We start from the raw sequence: 21,062 nt of genomic DNA, 5'->3' as shown, positions 1-21,062 counted from the left end.
AAAGTTTGTATCTTTTTTTGTTCTACACAAAGCATACAGTTAGTTTTTGGTGCCATCAGGTTTTGTTCAAGAGACCAGTTAATTACATTAATTGGTATCAGAGCCTTGAAGCTCTAGGACCTGCATACGAGTAATCCAACACAGCTTCAGTACTTGATCAATCGACCCAGCTCTTCCCGCCAAGGATAAAAATGGATTAACCGGTGTAGGTTGTTTTTTTGGCAGAAGTTATCCGATCAGATTTGCGGGTAGACGGACGGAAGAAGATTCGTCAAAGCGGTGTGCTTTGAATCTGGTCACGTCTAGCAAGAGAAGAAGAAAACGGTAGAAGCGGGGAGCTTGTTTTTTCTTCGATCGGTGGTCAAGAACGGGGTTGTTCTAGTGACCCGGGAAGAGGGAAATCGATAAGTGATCAAGTGATATTGAAGTTGTGAAGAAGAGGAGATGGCAATGGTAAAAGATGGTAGTTCTATGACATATCAGTGCCCGGTTTTGACTCCTACAAATTACTCCGTGTGGGCTGTCAAAGTTAAGACGATTTTGGATGCGTATGGAATATTGGAGGTGGTCGAACCAAGGGTGTTAGGAGCTGCGGTGGATCAACATAAATCAAAGCAAGCACTTGCTTTCTTGTTTCAAACCATACCCGAAGACATGGTGTTACAAATGGCGGATTACACTGATGCAAAACAAGTATGGGATGGATTGAAATCAAGATATTTAGGAGTGGATCGAGTGAGAACGGCTAGACTAGCAACACTAAGAAGGGAACTCGAAGGATTGCACATAAATGAGGGTGAGTCGGTTGATAATTTTGCTACTAAACTTACAGGGTTATATACGAAGGCGAGGAGTCTCGGAGATTTGATTGAAGAAAAAGAATTAGTGAGAAGGCTACTTGATTCAATGCCTAGGTCTTTTCTTCAAATTGTAGCCTTAATTGAACAATGTTTCGAGTTGGATTCGATGCTATTTGATGAAGCCGTTGGAAGATTGAAGGCATGCGAGGAGTGTATCAAAGGATCCGATAAAAGAGAAGACGTTCATGGGGGCTTGTTGTTCGCTAAGAAAGAGAATGAGAAAAGGCACACGTGTGAATATTGCGGTTGTGGAAGTTCAAGTCGGGATGATCTAGGACGAGGCCAAGGAAAGGGTCGGGGTTCCGGGAAGGGTCGAGATGGTGAACGGTTCCGACGTGATAAGAGCCACGTTAAATGTTTCAAGTGCAATGAGTTTGGTCACTTTGCGAACGAATGTCCAGGGAAGGAGAAAAGAGATGAACAAACGAACTTGAGTAAAGAAGATGATGGTAGTCCAGCTCTTTGGTGAAGACCGGTATGAAATTTAACGATTAAGGGGTTGATTGTTGGAATTAATCGTTAAGTTTTAATATTTTAAGGGGTTTATTTGAAAGTTATTATAATTATTATCAAGTTACGTAATAATATTTTGAGTTTAAGTTTAATTGTTTTGAATAAGGATATGGATAAGTACATGTTATGTTTATCTATAAGTCTAGTATTTGAGTTTGTTTAGGAGAAGGTCAAAGTTTTAGTATTTAAATAGGTTATTTGGTTTTTGTTTTTCATTCATTGAATAATAAAATATTTTGTTCTTTTGTGTTCTGCAAAGTTTGTATCTTTTTTTTTTCTATACAAAGCATACAGGTTTTGGTGCCATCAGGTTTTGTTCAAGAGACCAGTTAATTTTGTTCAAGACCAGTTAATTACATTACCGATGGCTAATTTGTTGTTGGGTTGTTTGTTGTGAATATTGCATGGTCGTTAAAAAAAATAAAAATACAAAGTGAAATAAACCATAATTAATTATTTTATAATGATCATTTGTATCATTAATGATCATTTGTATCATTGACATGCTATAATTAACTCTTTCTGAAAAAAACCCGAAATCATTATAATTTAACTTTTGGTTTTTGATTTGATTGGCTGTCTGTTGATTTGCTGAGACTTGTAATGTTTTTATAGAATTATTCTATATTCTATTTTCAAATGTCTTTATCTATTTTAAATTTGTTGAAAATTCATAGATCTAGAAAACTTGACGTCACATCAGTTATTTTCAGTTACAAAATTTCATCGAAGCATATTATATAGCTTTAGGCTGAGGGGTGTGGGGGGCGCGAGAGGGGGCGCGAGTGGGGGCTCCAGCCAATAATATTGTGACGTGTGGCAGAGAGAGAAACTTGATAAGATGGGTGTTGGTTGTGGTGCTCGCGCCCCGGGACAAGGTGTGGAGGGGCGCGAGAGGGGGCGCGAGCGGTTTTTTTTTTATTTTTTTATAAATGTATTAAAAAAACGTATTATTAAAAAAACTCATAAATTATTTAAAAAAACACACATTTTTTTGAAAATTCATAATAAAAAAAAACATACTAAAAATTAAACAAACAATAATATTTAATAATAAAACTAATCTAATACAAGATCATCTGGTCGCCTCGCCCACAAATGTTCAACCAACTCATGTCGAAGATCCCCGTGTATCTCACGGCTCTTGATATTTGCTATGTTATGAAGTTTTTGTTGATCACTGATTGTGGACGGTTGTGGCGGAATGTCACCTTGGTAGTTTTGGCATATAGCTTTGCCCTCGTCTTCTAACGTCATGTTGTGTAGGATAAGACACGTGTAGACGACGTCCATTATCCTCTCCCGAGTCCAATAACGTATCGGGTTCGCCAGAACATAATATTGTTTTTTTATAGCTCCAAAAGCTCTTTCAATATCTTTTCTAGCAGACTCTTGCTTCTTCGTAAAATACTTCCGTTTGTCGGCGATTGGATCTGTAAAAGCTTGAACTAACACAGCCCATTCGTTGTAAATACCATCGACCAGATAGTACCCGTACTTGAAGAGTTCTTCATTTGCAAGAAAAGATTGAGGTGGTTCAACCCCGTCGATAAGGTCGTTGATCAAATGTGACTGATCGATAACATTAAGGTCGTTATTTGACCCAGCAACACCAAAAAAAGCATGCCAAAACCAAAGATCCTGTGACACCGCCGCCTCAAGTATGAGGGTCGGCCCTTCATGATCACCACGATGGAACTGACCTCGCCAGGCCGTTGGACACATAGCCCATCCAACATGCGTACAATCGATGCTACCTAGCATCCCAGGAAAACCATGTTTTTCTGCGTGCACCTCATATATGCGTTGGATGTCATACGTTGTAAGTTTACGCAGATATCTCCGAGCGTAAGTCGATATGACTCCTACGTACAATATATATTACAAAATGTAATAAATATTTAATAAAAAGTAAAATTAATGTTTTTTACATTGGCAGAAAAAATGAAGGGATTCACGTGCAACCCTTTTCGACATCTGTAAATACTCATCCAAAGCGTCCGACGAGATGCCGTACGCTAATTGACGGATAGCAGCCGTGCATTTTTGAAGAGGGGTAAAACCGGGAAGACCCCTAGCATCCTCCCTTTGTTGAAAAAAGGGATACCGTGCCTCTAAATCACTCGCTATACGCGTGAACAATTGCCTGCTCATTCGAAAACGAGTTCGAAAATCCGACTCCGCGTATACCGGTTGAGGGCTAAAATAATGCCTCATCAAAGTATCGTTAGCACCCGATCGATCACGATCACGAGGTGGTGCTCTAACCCTCGGGAGTCGGGGTTGATGGGCTTGATTTTGCAAGAGATTGACCACGGTTGCGGTCAAAACTCCCCCTACATGAAGAAGCAAATCATCCTCTTCGGAGGAGTCGGAATCAGACGAGTACGACGACATTATTTTTTAAAAAAAAATTGGTTTTGGGATATTATATATGAGTTTGGAGATTGAAGTTGTGTTTGATATGGTTAAAATGGGTTGATGGTATGTGATATTGGTATGTGATATTGGTATGTGATATTGGTTTTATAGAGAAAATTTTTTTTTTTTTAATAAACAAAGAGCCCAACGGCTCTATTTACGCAACCCAAGATTCCTTCACGCCTATTCCCAGCCGCTACCCCTCTTGCGCCTGCCTCTTTTTCCGCGCTCGCGCCCCTCTCGCGCCCCTCTCGCGCCTCGGTGGTGTGGTGCTCGCGCCCCGGGGCGCGAGCGGATGGGCTCACGCGCCCCCTGTCGCGCTCCACACCCCTCAGCCTTATAGGTCGTAGTTGACTTGATCTATTGGATTTGAATTCTAATTAAAAAACAAATAGATTTTGACGAAGGTGAACTGGAAACCGAGGTGTTACTGTTGAACTTTCATCATATTAATTTAGATTAGCTAATGAATGGCAATTTAGAAGGGTAAAATTATTAAAAGAACGTTACATACTACTATAAAGTTAATTAGATAACTTTATAAAGATAATTTAGAAGTGTAAATTCATATACTAAGTGATAGCTTAAACAAAGAAAACCACAATGATAAAGAGGAAAGGCTATAAACTAGTGAATTGTAACTAGATTGGGTCGGTAGGTACGCGTGTATAAAAGCATATCCTCTATTTAGATGAGAAAACAAATTTTTGGGAGTGTTGGTTGGTTCACGTGTCCAAATTAGTTTATTTTTTTAAAGTATAGAGATAGAGATAAAGATATAGATTGATATATGTATAAGGCCCAACATTATCTATTTATGCAATAACAAAAGTTTTGAACTACTTATAATAATAAAAAAAACATTGAATCTAATCTAAGTTAATGTCCTTATTTCAATATTTCATACAACAGGAATAGCCTAATGCATTTTGCGTTTTAATCCGCTTGCTGGCCATGTTTATCCATGGTTTAAAATTAAGTAAAAACTAGACTCGTCAAGGTTTCAAACTATATAAAGAACATCTCAAACTAACACATTTGTTGATTTTAATAGCCTAATGCATCCGTGTAATGACAAGTGTTTCCAAATATTAAATTGTTTGCAATTACGTTGTTCTAGTTTACTTTCACACACTAGTTCCCAATAACTCTAGTATTTTCAATTACTAACCAACTTCCTAAGGTTTAGGTTTCCATATAATCTTTTTATGAACTTACTCATCATTATGTTTTATAAAAGTATCACGATCTTTAATACTTCAACATGCATTTATTTTATAAATATTATTTCATTAGTATAAAATACAATTATTTGTTTACTTAATATGCCCCAATAATAATTATTTAATTTATATAGGCTAAAGTTTGGGATATCGAAGATATATATCCACTCCCAAATACTTCATTTTTAATACAATCCAATCTAATAATATGCCTACATATCCATCTCAAAATTCATGTCACCGTTAATTTCTCCTGAAATACTATATTTTTATTTCAACCCAACCTTATATGCCCGCATATAATCATATTCACCTCAATATTCTCATCTCTATCACCTCTAGCTTTCTCACTCGTGTCTTTTTCATGATCCAACAATTAGTTTTGTATGGCATAACTGAGCTGAAACAACTTAAAAATTTCTCCTTTTAGTATCATTGAGAACCGCTTGTCGCACAAAACTTATGTGGCCGCTCTCCACTTACTTCAACCTGTCTAAATATGTTTTTACAACTTAACAAACTATTTAGAAGTCGGTTAATCTTGTTATTATTGTACTTAAGCCTTCAATAACCTCCCATTTAGACTAGAGTACTGGACAAACCAACTCCAATCAAATTATCACAACTGCAATAATATTGATGGTTATTAGTTAACTCATGGGTGGTGTTGGAGATTCATGGTCTTTTAAGTTGACATGGTTCTATATCATGGTATTATAGTACCATTTTACTAACATATTTATCACTACTTTAGCTATTCAAAGAAGTTAAAAAAGAATCATAATCTTAAATCATTGATGATTTTTGCAAGACAATAAGGGTGCAAAGGGCACTATTATTATAGGCACCCAAAATTACTAACCATTGAGGCACTGTCACCTCATTTTTACCGAAAAATATCAAGTTATTCGGCTTCTTCTTGGAGTTCAAAACCCGATTTCACTACCCAAGGCACATGGGGTCGTGTTCCCGAAGTACCCAAATTATCTGATATGTAGGGTTAGCCAATGGTGTCCGGTGTAGTCGTGCACCATAATGATTTTTATTCTATTACAATAGAGAGCACATCAATATCATCATACCTTTTAGAAAACCGGTTGCAAGTGCAGCTGACAAATTCGGTTTATCTTCTAAGGAACTTGAAAGAAAGAATAGAACCATGCTTAGATGGAACGTTTGCAAGTAAGAGTTTCTGAAGGATATAAATCATAAAATGACAGCTTATAAAGGAAGACGCACATGACAAATTTAGTTGGGTTTGCTTACATCAATGGAGATTAATTAGTCATGCTTCTCATGTTAGAACAGAGGTTGCTTCCCAACTAACATGAGCTGTTCAATCCCAACATTCTACTTCAATCAATACCATTTTATAATTAAATTTCAAGTCCAGATTTTTATTTTTTAATAATTGTTAATTAGGATTAGTTTAACAAACGCGTGAAAAGTGCAGCAAAATAAACCTATTTGATTCAATTTAATATTAATATTTTACTCGGTCCAAAATTATTAAAACATTAAAAAACAGAAGATTATTGGTAATAATAAAATATGTTTTTATAATGAATTTAATTACTTTTAATGTGCATTTATGAATAGTAAGGAAAATTTAGAAACCTTGTTCACTTTTTAGCATGACCTTTCCTTTATTTGTCTTTAACGCGTTTTATTTTGTTAACTGGACTGGAGTGACCGTTTAGGTAACCGTGAAAATCTTCGTTGCTGAGTCACGTACAAACTTCATACCGGGCATAAATGACTTATCTAGCTTTAAACGAATCACATGAGGTCACAAAACCATTAGTCAGATCTGATTCATCAAAATTAATTAATGTATCAAAATAATGATGATTCGAATATTTAAGACTAAAGATACACTTAAACAAAAATCAACAAATAATAATAATAATAATGTTATGTCCATAAATAAAAAAAAATGGTTGAAAATCCCTATGAATCTGGGGCTGGCTGTCTTAATTCGGTCACTATGACAAACCACAAACTATATGATATGATATGATGTTTTATTCAAATCTAATCTTGTTGAATGTGAACGCTACTATGCTCATAGTCGTCCCCACGTTACCCCACCATTTTCTTTTCTTAGATCCACAAAATTACAAAACTTATTATTCATTCCAACTTTAATTTTAATCATCAACGTCCCAGTCCGTGACTGTGTGTGGATCAACAAAGATTATATGATTATACCAAATTCAAACATTTTTTTTCTTGCTGATATTTTGTTAGGGTTTTGTTTTAGCTACTATAGTACTTGTTACTTGATTTCCTGCTGCATTTGCATTTGAATCTCGATTTGGGGTTTAGATTAAATTGTGATTTTGTTAATGTTGTTGCTTAAATTATGAAGTTTGAGATTTGGGATTTGGTTACATTGTAGATTTGCGCACCAGCTCTTTGTGTAAATGCTTGGACTTTTGGGTTGATTACCGAGTCTACGGTTCGGGGTTTTTCTTGGTGTTTATTCCAAGATCTTGAATTTTGGTACTGGGAGTTTGTTGAAATTTTGGGACTTTAGGTTACTGATTGTTAAATCATCAATTTGGTCAATTTGCAATCATAATTCTTGACTTTCTTCGCCAAATCTTGATTTGTTGAGACTTGGGATTGGTGATTTTTGCTACATTTTGGAACTAATGATGGGATAGAGTGAGATTTAAGCGTTTTCTTGACAAGATAAGTTAAGTATTGTTTTGATGGCTTCATCATCACCTTCTCCGGGTTCGTCACCTTCAGCAGTTCCACCTGCTTCTTCAAACCCTACGCCTGTTCCCCCTGCGTCTCAGCCCGATCAGGCCACTGCAACTCCACCACCCCCGGATACGTCTTCAGCTCCACCTCTTCAGTTGCCTCCAGTACCCATAGTCAATTCACCACCGCCGGATGCATCACCGCCGCCACCAGATGCGTCACCACCGCCACCACCAGATGCATTACCACCACCGACACCAGATGCGACTCCGCCAGCACCAGCATTACCCGCATCTCCTCCCCCGTTGCCTCCTGCAGCACCACCACCTGCAAGCACTCCTCCACCGTTACCACCTCCTGCCACCGCCACTCCCCCGGCTGCTCCAGTTTTGTCTCCACCACCACCAGACCCAACCGCTTCTCCACCGTCTCCATCCCCGCCAGACGCCACCCCGTCTCCACCACCTCCTCAGTCACTCCCCCCTTCCCCACCACCTACAGAAAACATTCCATCACCGCCACCAGCCTCCGTCTCTCCGCCTCCACCAACAGCAAACCCGCCCAAAAACTCTCCATCACCTCCTTCACCCGCTCCCCCCTCAAATACCACCATCACCCCACCATCTTCAACCTCATCACTGCCTCCTTTATCGCCCCCTACCAATTCATCTCTTCCCACAACCCCTGGTTTACAGTCACCCCCTTCACCCACCGAGAAACCAACCGCACGATCAACCAACACCACCACAAATGCTACACAAAATGGCTCATCCGGCGGATCAAAAACAGGTGGCGTAGTAGCAATCGGCGTTGTCGTTGGTTTTGTCACACTCTCTCTCCTCCTGATGGCTGTGTGGTTCAAACGAAGGCAAAAAAGACGAGCCCGCCGCCCTAATGTTCACTACATTATGCCTTCGCCATCTGCTTCCTCCCAAAAATCAGGTAATGTTTTAAACCACATTTTGTATTTGATGTGCCTTTATTGCTGGTAGTTGGTTATTAAATTCCATAACTTTTATGTGGTCTACAGACTCCCAATTTCTGAAGTCCCAACCATCATCTCACCCGTTATCTGGGAGCCCATCATTAAGTAAATCCATGTACTCACCAGACCATGGTGGTGTGGGAAACTCAAGGGCATGGTTCAGTTATGAAGAGTTATCCGAGGCTACAGATGGGTTTTCCGGAAGCAATCTTTTAGGTGAAGGTGGGTTCGGGTGTGTTTACAAGGGGTTGTTACCAGATGGGAGAGAAGTTGCTGTTAAACAACTGAAAATTGGTGGTGGTCAAGGAGAACGAGAGTTCAGAGCTGAAGTTGAGATAATTAGTCGAGTCCATCATCGTCATTTAGTTTCTCTTGTTGGCTATTGCATCTCTGAGCATCAAAGATTACTTGTTTATCAATATGTCCCAAATGACACCCTTCATTATCATCTTCATGGTACGTTTTGGATCTTTTTGTTCATTTAGGATAATGTTTTTGCAGTTTCAAACTTTTATATTATATTTCATCTGTTTGTAGGTGAAGGCAGACCGGTTATGGACTGGGCGACCCGGATTAAAGTTGCTGCTGGTGCAGCTCGTGGTTTAGCTTACTTGCATGAAGATTGTAAGTTCTGAGTCTTGAGATTTGTTTTCGTTTTTTTTTATTTTTTTTTTATTTTATAACTTTGCTGTTTCTATTTTGTATCAGGTCATCCACGGATCATTCACAGGGACATTAAGTCATCAAACATTCTATTGGATGACAACTTTGATGCTCAGGTATCTTACTCTTTTCAACATGATTTAACACCCCTAAGCCTATCTTTAGTTCCATAAGATGAGTGATTAAATATACATTTTAGTTTCTTTAGTTTGTGTTAGAATCACCTATTCTAGGCTTTTAGCCAACTGTAGTGTTCTTTCTGCCTTCAAGAAAAGCAAGTGAGATTGTCAAAAGAGTTTTGAAAACTGCAGTTAAAAGTTATATCACTTTAATTGGCAGGTGGCAGATTTCGGGCTTGCAAAGTTGGCAATGGATTCAAATACACACGTCACAACTCGTGTCATGGGCACCTTTGGGTAAGTAACCTTTTTAACCGTTTCCAGTTAGTTAAACTAGGAATGAGCATTTTTTTCCACGTATCGGTACCATATCAAACTTATACTGACCAAACACCATCAGACTGTTACCGGTATTCATTTTCGTGTTTTCGGTTTCGGTACCTCCGGTTTCTGTATTTTTCGGTATTTTCAATGATACCTGTTACGAACCAACAAAATCGGTACAAGTATTTGGTTTATGCTTTCACTCGTTTTCGGTATGTTTGGTACGGTACCGGTTTGGTATCGATCACATCAATAGGCTAAACACACTATCTCTTGAACAAATGCCTCGTTTCTTTGCGTACTGATTTGTGCTTTTCTTCTGAAAACCTAGATTTTACTATAAGTGGAACATAACTCTTGATAATATTATACGGTTGTTGAGAATTATTAAAGCAGAATTTGGCTAATACTGCTGTATGTGAATTGAGCTAATCTCTACCTTGGTCAGCTCATGAAAAAGTAGTTAGGCTTGGGCTGGGTTGGATTGCCTAAAGCTAGAACCTTGGTTAGATCGTATAGGCTTGGTTCCTATGAGTTCATTGTGCAGCTTGTCTACAAATCGGGTACTGTGGACTGATATAGGCTTGAGCCTTGGCTTGGTTGAATAGAATTTTTGAAATATGCTTCATCTAAAGTCGTGCTTAAGTTTCTCCTTAATGCTAATGTTTGTAAATAAGAAAAATATATATTACAGCAGTAAAATGAAATATTTTTGTGATTTGCTCAGATATATGGCTCCTGAGTATGCTTCAAGCGGGAAGCTGACTGAAAAATCAGATGTGTTCTCTTTCGGGGTGGTGGTCTTAGAGCTCATCACTGGCCGTAAGCCTGTTGATGCATCCCAACCCCTTGGTGATGAAAGCCTGGTTGAATGGGTAAGTTTATTATAAACTATTCAAATTTACAGAAATTAATTCTCTTTATTTATTAAACTTAAGTTCATTGGTCTTCATCATATACTTTCAGGCCCGACCTCTACTGAATCAAGCGCTTGAAAACGAGGATTTTGATGAACTGGTAGATCCAAGGCTGGGAAAGAACTACGTGCAGGTAGAAATGTTCCGGATGATTGAAGCAGCTGCAGCCTGCATTCGCCATTCAGCCCCAAAACGACCACGAATGAGCCAGGTAATAATTGTTTCATTGAACATGCAATTATTTTTTGCCTAAAATACCCAAAAAATGAAATGATGTGCAGGTGGTGAGAGCTCTAGACTCGATTGTTGAGTTCACAACAGATTTGTCAAACGGGATGAAACCTGGACAAAGTGAAATATTCGACTCCAGAGAACATTCTGCACAGATTAGATTATTTCAAAGGATGGCGTTTGGTAGTCAAGATTACAGTTCTGAATATTTCAATAATTCTGAAACCAGCTGGAGAAGCTGAAGAAACGTGAAGCGTGTTTTCATAACAATGTCATTTTATTATTCGGTGCAGTATAACTAAAATATATGCTAGATACGCGGTTTAAGGTTGTTTGCGTGAATTTTTTTACACCGTGAGTGTATATAAAATCTGATGATTTTAGCATGGTGGTTGCCATCTTGGTCATTCTTTATAGGTAGTAGTCTTGTGACAAGTTTTCCATGTAAATTTTGTTATCAAAAAGTTCTAACAATTTAAGAATGATTTATTATTATTCTGCTCTTTTGATATGTGTTTTTTTAATCACTATACTTATTGACAATTAGAATCCTTTTAATTTTTATAATTTTCTATCCTCGGTGTCATTAATTCTCAGGTTGCACTATCTTTTCCGGCTGCATATTAGTTTAAAAAAATCGTTATTCGGAAATCTTTGATAGACGGGATGTCATATGTCTAAGTCTTAACCATCACCCGGTGTTATTTGACTAGAAAGTCAACATACAAATTTTTTCAATAATTAAATTTAATTAATGGTTTTAAAGTTATTGCTTGTGCTAGAAGCATGAAGGCGACTTGCAAAAAGTGGCATGTGGCATGGAATATCAATCATTTCGATCCACACAACGTGGGAATGATTTGTTTGTAGAAACTTCACTAAGTTAGGTTGGTATGAATTTATATTGTATTGACAAGTGACAAGACGTAATTTATGTTTCTTATTCGGGACAATTCCCAAAATAGTCCTCTAAAAGAGAGATTCCATAAATAGTTCAAAATTTTTGCATTTCCAAAATAGTCATTCGAAATCTATCTCCCACGTGAAATTGGGATTCGTGACGTGAGATTTGGTTGTCGTATCACAGAGTGACACGTGTCAATTCAAAGATAAAGTTTCAGAGAAATATGTCTCGGCCGATAGTTTTGTAGTCAAAATAGTTTTCTGAAAAACCATTGTTTTGGAATGAAAGTTGTCCGTTACGTGAGGTTTCAAAAAAGATGATTTTCGAGTTTTTTTGAAATTCATCTCCTCGGACGCATTTCAAATGAATTTCGTCAACTACGTGAAATTTCAAAAAAGTAGGAAAAAAATGATATTTTTTCAGTGAACATAGTCTTGTCTGATGATTTTCAATAAAATAAAAAAAAACGATTAATTTACAAAAAAGTTTAAAACAAACAATAATTTAGCTCTGAATTTTATCTCCTCAGTTGATTTTCATTAAAGTTAACAAACCCCCACCCACCTTGTTCTTCTTCCACTTCTCTGTCCAACGATTCATCTTCATCGAAACCCCAAAAACCTCACATCCTTTTTTGTTGAAACCGATTGTTGGACCACCAGGTGATTGTTACATATTAAAGCCGACAAGAAAGCATATCCCCATGGATGACCCTTTGGTGGAGCCTTCCGAGGGTGATACTAAACCACAAGAAAAAACCAATGATGATGTTAAAAAAACCATTCAACATGACGAAGACATTCAACATGATGAAGCCATTCAACAAGACCCAATTCATACGAAAAGGATAACTTTCATATTAAAACCATCGAAAAAGATGAGTTTCATATCAAAACTCATCGAATCTGACAACTCTAATTTCAACGCAAAAAAACATGAGTTTCATATCAAAATTTATCTTTTTCTAACATCTATTCTTTTTAGGCAAAAACCGATTAATTTCATCAAAAATCTATCGAATATAGATACTTTGTAACAAAATCTATCTTTTCTGACAACACGTCTTTTTAAGCAAAAAAAGACAAAATTCAAGCGAAATGCGTCGGACGCGACGAATTTCAAAATACCGCGGAAACCGATCACTTTAAAACCTCACGTGACGGACAACTTTCATTTCAAAACAATGGTTTTTCAGAAAACTATTTTGACTACAAAACTATCGGCCGAGACAGATTTCTCTGAAACTTTATCTTTAAATTGACACGTGTCACTCTGTGATATGGCAACCAAATCTCACGTCACGAATCCCAATTTCACGTGGGAGAGAGATTTCGAATGACTATTTCAGGAATGCAAAAACTTTTGGACTATTTATGGAATCTCTCTTCTAGGGGACTGTTTTGGAAATTGTCCCTTCTTAGAGCATTCCCAACCCATCCCTTAAAATTATGTGAGGAGGGTTTGTAAATTATAGGGTGAATGTGAGTGGTTGTGAGAGTAAATTATAGGGTGGAGAGAGAAAAGGTAGTGATTTTTTGTAAATTTGGGGAAAAGGTCGTGATTTTTTGTAAATTATAGGGTGGAGAGAGAAAACTGTAATGAGAAAGATATAAAAAAATATTATTTAATTGAATAGGAGAGAGAAATATAGTGTTTTTTAGTGCAATTATATGATATATATGGATATAGGGATAGGGAACGGGATGAGAATGCTCTTATTCCCTTCATTTTAGAACCATATAAATATTTATTGTACATTTGTACGTGTGTATATGAAGAATTCAAAGAGAGAACATAACATGACATTGACAAGCATTATGTTTGAATATGTTCAAATAGTTGTGATGTCATTAAACATATCCTCTGTCAATATTGATTTACATATAATTACAGTATAGATAGCCGCGAAAAATAATATGGTAGATAACAACCCTATCTAGTATAATATTCATGTATCATGCCAAAATTTCACATCCCTATCATAGGTATAAAAACTATAGATACGATCCATACAAATTACTTAAGTCGTCCTAGTTTCGTCTATAGTATGAACGACTTTGAGTAAACTAGTGAGCACCAGGGACCATGTTCTTAATTTATGACACCTTAAGGTACCTATTGATAAAATGTAAAAATTGTCATAGAAAATGGATGATCCGTGTAATTCCCTCTAATTTATTTGATTTTAACTAATATATTCTCCCTTGTATGCCGTAAAATAATGTGTATTTTATTTGAATGAAAAAGCGGTAAGGTATTATCATAATTAAGAGTTTTTATCTTATTATGATATGCTTTCAACTATTATTTGGATAATAAATTTTGACTAATATATTATCCGATGCCCTCCCAGTAAGTTATTTTGTGACCCTTTAATATATAATGCCCTACATGGATCCGCTTGGAACCAAACTTGTGTGGTTGTGTCGTTGATCTTCCAAATAATACTTTTCATGTGATGATATATGTGGAACTAGATGAAACATCATATACATACGTAGAGGTTTATTTTCTATTTTTAAATATAGCTTTGAATTTTTTGAATCCCGGAAATGCTAGCATAAAAGCACCAACGGATAATTTTAAAGTTTTAAATTGTTATTCTAAACAAATATATAACAAAGGCAATAAACGGCAACTGGACCACCACTCAGCACTCCACTTCCAATCGAATATAGAAAATAACAAAAGGTGGATTTGCCAAATATTTACTTTCGAATTTTATTTTTTAAAATCAATTTTAGAAATTTCATTGTGAAAACAAAAACAAAAATGAATAATTAATAATAATAATAATAATAAGGGTATCTGTATTGGTTGGTTGATGATTTTGGATCGTTATGTATCGAATTACACCTTCTATTCTTTTTGTTTTACCAATCGATTTGATACACAAACCCTATTCAAATTCAAATTCAAATTCAAATTCACGTAACCCGTAAATACCAACAACCAATTCAAATTATTATTTCTTTCTTTGCCCGGGAATTGAATGGAATTGATATGAAGACTCCTCCTGATTCGTTAGGCTCCAGCAGTAGTAGCAGCGTTGGAAGTCGGGTCAATGCTTCTCCGGCGAATAATTCACCTTGTCTGAGTCGATCACAATCCTTCAGTCGCGAAATCGGACATGCTGCTTCTGAAACTTATTTAATCACTCTCACTCTCCTTCGCTACCTAGGGTATATTAAATTCTCTTCTATTCCATCATACTCCACTTATCATTTCATTTTTAGTTATTAGTAATTTTAGATCAATGTTTCTACTGAGCTTTTCATACAAATAATAATATTATTTATTCCTCCTACAACAGTTGTTGCATAATAGTCTGTATAGGTCATGATTAATCATGGCTATTAAATGTATACTTTTAAGACTATGTGTACTGGTTTAACAAAAAAACGTGGAAAATGCTATGCCACGCAAGCATGGGGTCTCACTAACTTTTCACTCAAAAACGCTTAAGGGTTTAATTAACAACATGATTATTATTTAATCTTTTCTTAACTTATAAATATGCGTGTGCGAAAATGTTATTGGTTGGCCCCCACAAAAAGAGCCCATTAACCCATTGGCGCCCCTCTGTTTTGGTTTCACGAGAATTTGGAGCTGATGCGGAAGGGATTGGCGCCTCCAACATCCTCCACTACGCTTGGTCTAATCATATAAATGTTTCTTTACCAGGTTAGGCCGCCGGTGGATGCTCAGGCTTCTTGCCTTACTTCTTTATGCAATGCTTTTGATGCCCGGTTTCCTCAAAGGTTTGCTTTTTTGGTGATTAGTTGTTACATTCACATATAACAACATTTCAAATTTTCAATCTTGAAATGATTAAGCTAATTTCTCCATTACAAATTTTCAGTTTTATATCAATTTTGTATTTCAAGCCAAGTCCATAGAAGTATAATTTATGGTGATCAACCTAGAAACAGGTACCATTGGTTTGTAATTTGATAGCACATTATGTTTCTTTATGCATATCAGTGAATGTAAATTTGTTCTTTAGGTTGGATCTATACTTACCGAATAATATAGATGGCCCAAAACCAGTAGTCATCTTTGTGACTGGTGGAGCATGGATCATAGGGTATAAAGCATGGGGCGCTCTTTTAGGGCTTCAGTTAGCACAAAGAGATATCATTGTAGCATCCATTGATTACAGGTGACTTGATAAATCCAATTATCATTTTTCGTCAAATCTTGTGAAGACTTGATGATTTAAATTAAGATTTATTTTGCATGAATCTTGCATGTAGGAACTTTCCGCAAGGTACAATCAGCAATATGGTTGATGATGTTTCTCAAGGAATATCTTTCATTTGCAAAAATATTTCTGAATACGGAGGCGATCCAAATAGGATTTATTTAACGGGACAGTCTGCTGGTGCACATATTTCTTCTTGTGCACTGTTTCTGCAAGCAATCAATGAATTTAAGGGAGAAAGTGTTTCTTGGAGTATCTCTCAGATTAAAGCTTATTTTGGTTTATCCGGAGTGTAAACATTATCTCTTAAAAACATTTGTTTTCTTTTAACTAATCACATTAGCTAAATAAATTATTATCTCTTGTACCTCAACAGGTACCATCTTCCCAATCTAATTGAACATTTTGAACGACGAGGCCTCCACCGCTCTATATTTTTAAGGTATTAAATAATATTTAATGAACCAGTATGTATTGGTCATTGTTTTCACAGGCACCTAACTATTAACATGTTATGACAGTATAATGGAAGGCGAAGAATCCTTGAAACAATTTTCTCCTGAAATGATTATTGAGGATCCGATTGTTAGAAATGCCTTTTCTATCCTACCGCGTATTATTCTTTTTCATGGTACCAAAGATTTTACAATACCACCGCTTGCAAGGTTTGACTCACTCAAAAGTCAAAACTCCCTATTTCATTTTATCATTTATTACTCCAATACATCAGCATTTATAAATAATTTGTGTCTTGCAGTACGACTTTTGTGGAGGCTCTTAAGCAAGCTGGTGTGTCAGCTGATCTAATACTATACAAAGGAAAAACCCACACAGATTTATTTGTTCAAGTAAGTTTTCACTTTAGAACATATTTTTTTTGACAATTAACTGAATTTTGGGTTTCTGCAAACTGTACAGGATCCTCTAAGAGGCGGTAAAGACGAACTGTTTGACTATATAGTCAACTACATACATGCTGGTGATGCTAATGCACTCGCTAAGGTTGCAAATGCACCTGCAAGAAAACGACTTTGTCCCGAACCCTTGTTGAAGTTAGCCGGTATGGTGAGTCCATTTTAAGCCACCCTGATATGTAGATTTAACACGGAAGCTCCTGCGTTCGGTCCCCAGCAAATTTTGGTTCAATCTTGTGAAATGAAAGCGCGGTATTTGATATCATAGTGGATTTAAAGTTTGGAATGATGTACATACATTGAAATTGTTAGTTTCATAAATTGAAATATATTGGTTGGTTTACTTCATTATAAACCAGTTTTATATATTATTGTAGTAGTTTAATTTTTATATTGTACAGATTTCTTTTTTTCAAATTTTCAATTTTTATCTCTTGGGTATCTATCTTTATGCATTTCCCGCCATCTAGTGGCAGTTAAATAACCGTTCCTCTTCATTTTCCATTGAAAACCCTAAAAAAGTTTCGATCTTTACTCAACCATGCCACCGATTATTAAAATCTTGAGTCACATTCTTACACTTTATATGCTCGGATTACATTCTGCTGCTTCAGATCTTCCCTTGATTTCAGGTTCTTATTATTATCTTATCTTTTCTAAGTTAAGCTTTAATCATTGATTTTTCATTATTTTTTTTACAAATTTTATGATTTTAATTAGGTCACAGGCACCATCCTATACCAACAACAACACTCTCAAATCATTTGGTCACTGATGAAGGAAAGGTTTACATATGTCTGGAAAAGAACTTAATAATATTCCAGAATGATGGTTCAATTATAAAGAGAATACCTCTTAACTACACTTGCAATGCTGGTATAACACCAGCTCTTGGTGCTTCTGGAAAGGTTAAGAGTAATAAAATACTAGCATACTTTTGATGACTGTTGGTTATGTTATATGATGGATGACTGTTGGTTATTTGGCAGGTATATTTGGTTGCAGAAAACCGTGTACTAAAAGTCGATACTAGGTACATGACAACTCCTGAATCTGCAGGGGAAGTGTTCTTGGGCCTGGGAAGCGGTGTCCTATGGCCAAATGATGCTGTGATTCTTGGGCTCACAGCGAGCATACCTGCTTCTTGTGTTATTGTTAATTTGAAAAGATGGGGACTGTATGCTTACGGGTTTGATGGGAAAACAAAGTGGGGTACCGGACCTGAAATGCATCGATTTCATTTCCGTTACGGTTGTAGGAAGAGTATCACAGGATGTTATATTGTTTCAACCCCTGTGTTTGATCATTGTGATGCTAATGTATATGTAAGCACGGTTTGTTGATTACATTTTGATGGTTAATATTAGTATCAAGTTCTTGTTACTGTTGCAGTTTTCCAATAATCAAGGAGAAGTTTATGCAATGTCGGTTCTCGGTACTAATGTAAAGTGGATTCAGGATTTAAGCTATCTGAATAAGAATTTCACTATAACTGCTGGAAACAATGGTCGGTTGTACATCACTGTTCCAGAAAGATCCATTATTCTGGCTTTAGATGTGTTGACAGGATCCGTTTTATGGCAGAATGATATCGGCCCATTAGGTTCACAAAACCCTGCACCAGTTGTTGATATTAATGGTAATTTAAGTTATTAAGCATATACGATATATCGATGTATCTTATGTTGAATGAGATTTAACTTACAGGTTGGATATCTATCGGTTCGGTAGATGGATTTCTTTACTCAATCTCACCATCTGGGATTGTGAAGAAATTTCACACAAGAAAGAAAATGGATACTGTGATTCAAGTCAACCCGGTTCTTGACTGTTCTGGCTATGCGGTTTATATATCTCAAACAAAAATGGCGGGAATGATTAGACGTACGGATGAGGAAAACACATATGTTTCTGCAACGAGACCGGTAGAGACTATTTTTACATTACTGGTTCCTGCAACAGGAAATGTTTATTGGTCTGAAAGTTATCCTGGTGATCTGGTTTCTTCACTGTCATCAAAATTCGACATTTTTACAAATGTACAACTGAAAACAACTTAATTTGACCTTTTGTTTTATCATAATTAAAATAGGCGCGGTATCGAATTTGTTTCTCGAGAGTGACTTAAGGCTTTTTGTTGTGGATGAAAGAATACTTCTTGATTTTCTTTCTATTTCAAGTAAGGTTTTTTATTTATTATTTATTTATTTTTGGTTCTTGAGATCAACATGTTGAATTAGTATATGATGAAGCTTATAACTTTATTTATTTCAATCTGATGCAGATACTGGGAATCCGCTTTCATGCTTTAGCACACGTAACAACCTTATACATTATTATTACATTAATCTGTTTGTTACTTTAATCTTTTTGTTTTAACAGATCAGAAACTCACATCAACCTGTTCAATGATGGACATCAAGAAAGTTAGCATCTACACAGGTAAACTATAAGCATACCACTCAATCTCATACTTTAGAATTTTACATCCAGTTATACTAATTAATATCCATACTTCATTCAGGTAATGAGAAAGCCATCGAATTGTTTCTCTTCTTTGAAACAATTCTGTTGATATTGCTAGCAGCCCTGGTAAAATTTTGCTGTGTATTTTGGAACAAAAAGAAGCTTCAAAATCAAGATCTTGGAAACTTTCTGGAAAAGAGAGTAAGCGCCTTTAACTTTTTGTGTTTGGATAAAGCATCTGTCTGCATAAACGAAACAAGAAAATTATACGTCACAACATCATTAATAAACAGTCATGTGTCGTTGTTTTTGCAGAGTTCACTTCGGCTTCAAAAGAAGGTATGTGATAGAACAATAACCGAGCTGGAGAAAAAAACAGCCGAGGGATCACCAAGTAATGAAATGCTAGAAAAACTCGGGGATTTGGTGAAAGAACGAGAAGGTATAGAGAGAAAGCTTTCAACCACATACAGTTTGGGAAGAGATGCACCAAGCCCACAATCACAGTCACTGATACCGCTCTCTGATAAGAAAAGCAAGAGTTTTTCGTTTAAAAGTGGGCTGAAAGAGAGCGTCGATATAATTAGCAACGCGTCTTCAGAGGAGTATAACAGCAATGAAGAAAAGATAGAGTCAAAGGGGAAGGCTTTAATGGAGCCTGAAAGCTCTAGTGGTGATGATGATGGTATTGATGGTGGTGATCATGAGGAAATTGTTGAAGAACAAGAAGTGGAGATTATTGATGAGGGTGATATTGATAATGAGGAAATTGTTGAAGAACAGGAAGCGGAGAGTATTGACGAGGCTGATGATAATGAGGAAATTGTTGAAGAACAAGGAGTGGAGATTATTGATGAGGAGGATGATGATGATGATGATGATGATGATGATGAGGAAATTGTTGAAGAACAAGAAGTGGAGATTATCAATGAGGGTGATGATCTGCAAATTGTTGGTAGCAGTATGCGAAAGAGGTCGAAATCTTTAACCAGGAATGTTGGTAGTAGCAAGTAACTGCATTCTGCAAAATGTTTTGTGTTGTGTTTCTTGATTTTTCTCGGTTTTAATGATGTTTTTGAGAGTAGGGATATGATTGGTGTTTAAATTGAATACTTTTGCATATTTCTGCTATCTATGTTCATTGTGTTTTCTGTTGCGGAATAAAAAGGCTAAATACGTTATAGCGCACTATATTAATGTTTCCAAAAGCCACACATGATACTAGTAGCACAAAACTTGTTTTTCATCTCCAAGATTGTGGCTACTGGTTAGGGGTTATTTACTATCAGCCTCTATATCTTAGAAGTGATGCATCTTCTATATATGAGTGTGGCAGAGAATGTGATGGAGTATGATATTTGTTAAAACCCATGAACTTATCCTGAAATTATTAGAACAAGGGCTGAGTTATCTAAATGGCCACAAGATGTTGGATGAACACCTTCCAGCCATGATATAAATACATCAGTCATATAATATACCATATACGAACGCATGTTTAAATGATTGTATATCTCTATAGTCTATACTATGTTAACCATCTTGTTGTTTGGCATATACCGTTTCATACAAAGCCCTACATAGGCTTACCCATTACCAGTCAAAT

General features: G+C 36.4%; 3 protein-coding genes across 3 annotated transcripts; all 3 read left to right on the top strand.

The window, feature by feature from the left end:
- The first annotated feature begins 7,346 nt into the window (after window positions 1-7,346).
- Window positions 7,347-11,492, top strand: LOC143545162 (proline-rich receptor-like protein kinase PERK8). The gene is made up of 8 exons (XM_077037094.1): window positions 7,347-8,671; window positions 8,760-9,170; window positions 9,252-9,338; window positions 9,423-9,493; window positions 9,717-9,793; window positions 10,548-10,695; window positions 10,787-10,948; window positions 11,019-11,492. The coding sequence occupies exons 1-8, from the start codon at window positions 7,735-7,737 to the stop codon at window positions 11,208-11,210; spliced, it is 2,085 nt and encodes a 694-aa protein (XP_076893209.1). The 5' UTR covers window positions 7,347-7,734; the 3' UTR covers window positions 11,211-11,492.
- Window positions 11,493-14,875: 3,383 nt separating this feature from the next.
- LOC143545161 (putative isoprenylcysteine alpha-carbonyl methylesterase ICMEL2) lies at window positions 14,876-17,296 on the top strand. The gene is made up of 9 exons (XM_077037093.1): window positions 14,876-15,054; window positions 15,557-15,633; window positions 15,735-15,804; window positions 15,879-16,034; window positions 16,129-16,368; window positions 16,453-16,518; window positions 16,598-16,741; window positions 16,834-16,924; window positions 16,995-17,296. Exons 1-9 carry the CDS (start codon window positions 14,876-14,878, stop codon window positions 17,154-17,156), a joined length of 1,185 nt encoding a protein of 394 aa, XP_076893208.1. The 3' UTR covers window positions 17,157-17,296.
- A 56-nt stretch (window positions 17,297-17,352) lies between these two features.
- LOC143545159 (protein GAMETE EXPRESSED 3-like) lies at window positions 17,353-20,523 on the top strand. Its single transcript, XM_077037092.1, has 10 exons — window positions 17,353-17,622; window positions 17,711-17,898; window positions 17,980-18,315; window positions 18,383-18,629; window positions 18,698-18,982; window positions 19,083-19,169; window positions 19,275-19,307; window positions 19,373-19,432; window positions 19,515-19,657; window positions 19,772-20,523. The coding sequence occupies exons 1-10, from the start codon at window positions 17,532-17,534 to the stop codon at window positions 20,468-20,470; spliced, it is 2,169 nt and encodes a 722-aa protein (XP_076893207.1). The 5' UTR covers window positions 17,353-17,531; the 3' UTR covers window positions 20,471-20,523.
- The last annotated feature ends 539 nt before the right edge of the window (window positions 20,524-21,062 follow it).

Source organism: Bidens hawaiensis, unplaced genomic scaffold (genome assembly GCF_021521415.1).
Source record: "Bidens hawaiensis isolate Kalapana, Puna unplaced genomic scaffold, B.hawaiensis_p1.1 tig00013865_1, whole genome shotgun sequence".
Lineage (NCBI taxonomy): Eukaryota > Viridiplantae > Streptophyta > Magnoliopsida > Asterales > Asteraceae > Bidens > Bidens hawaiensis.
This window is presented reverse-complemented; position numbering and strand designations above follow the sequence as displayed.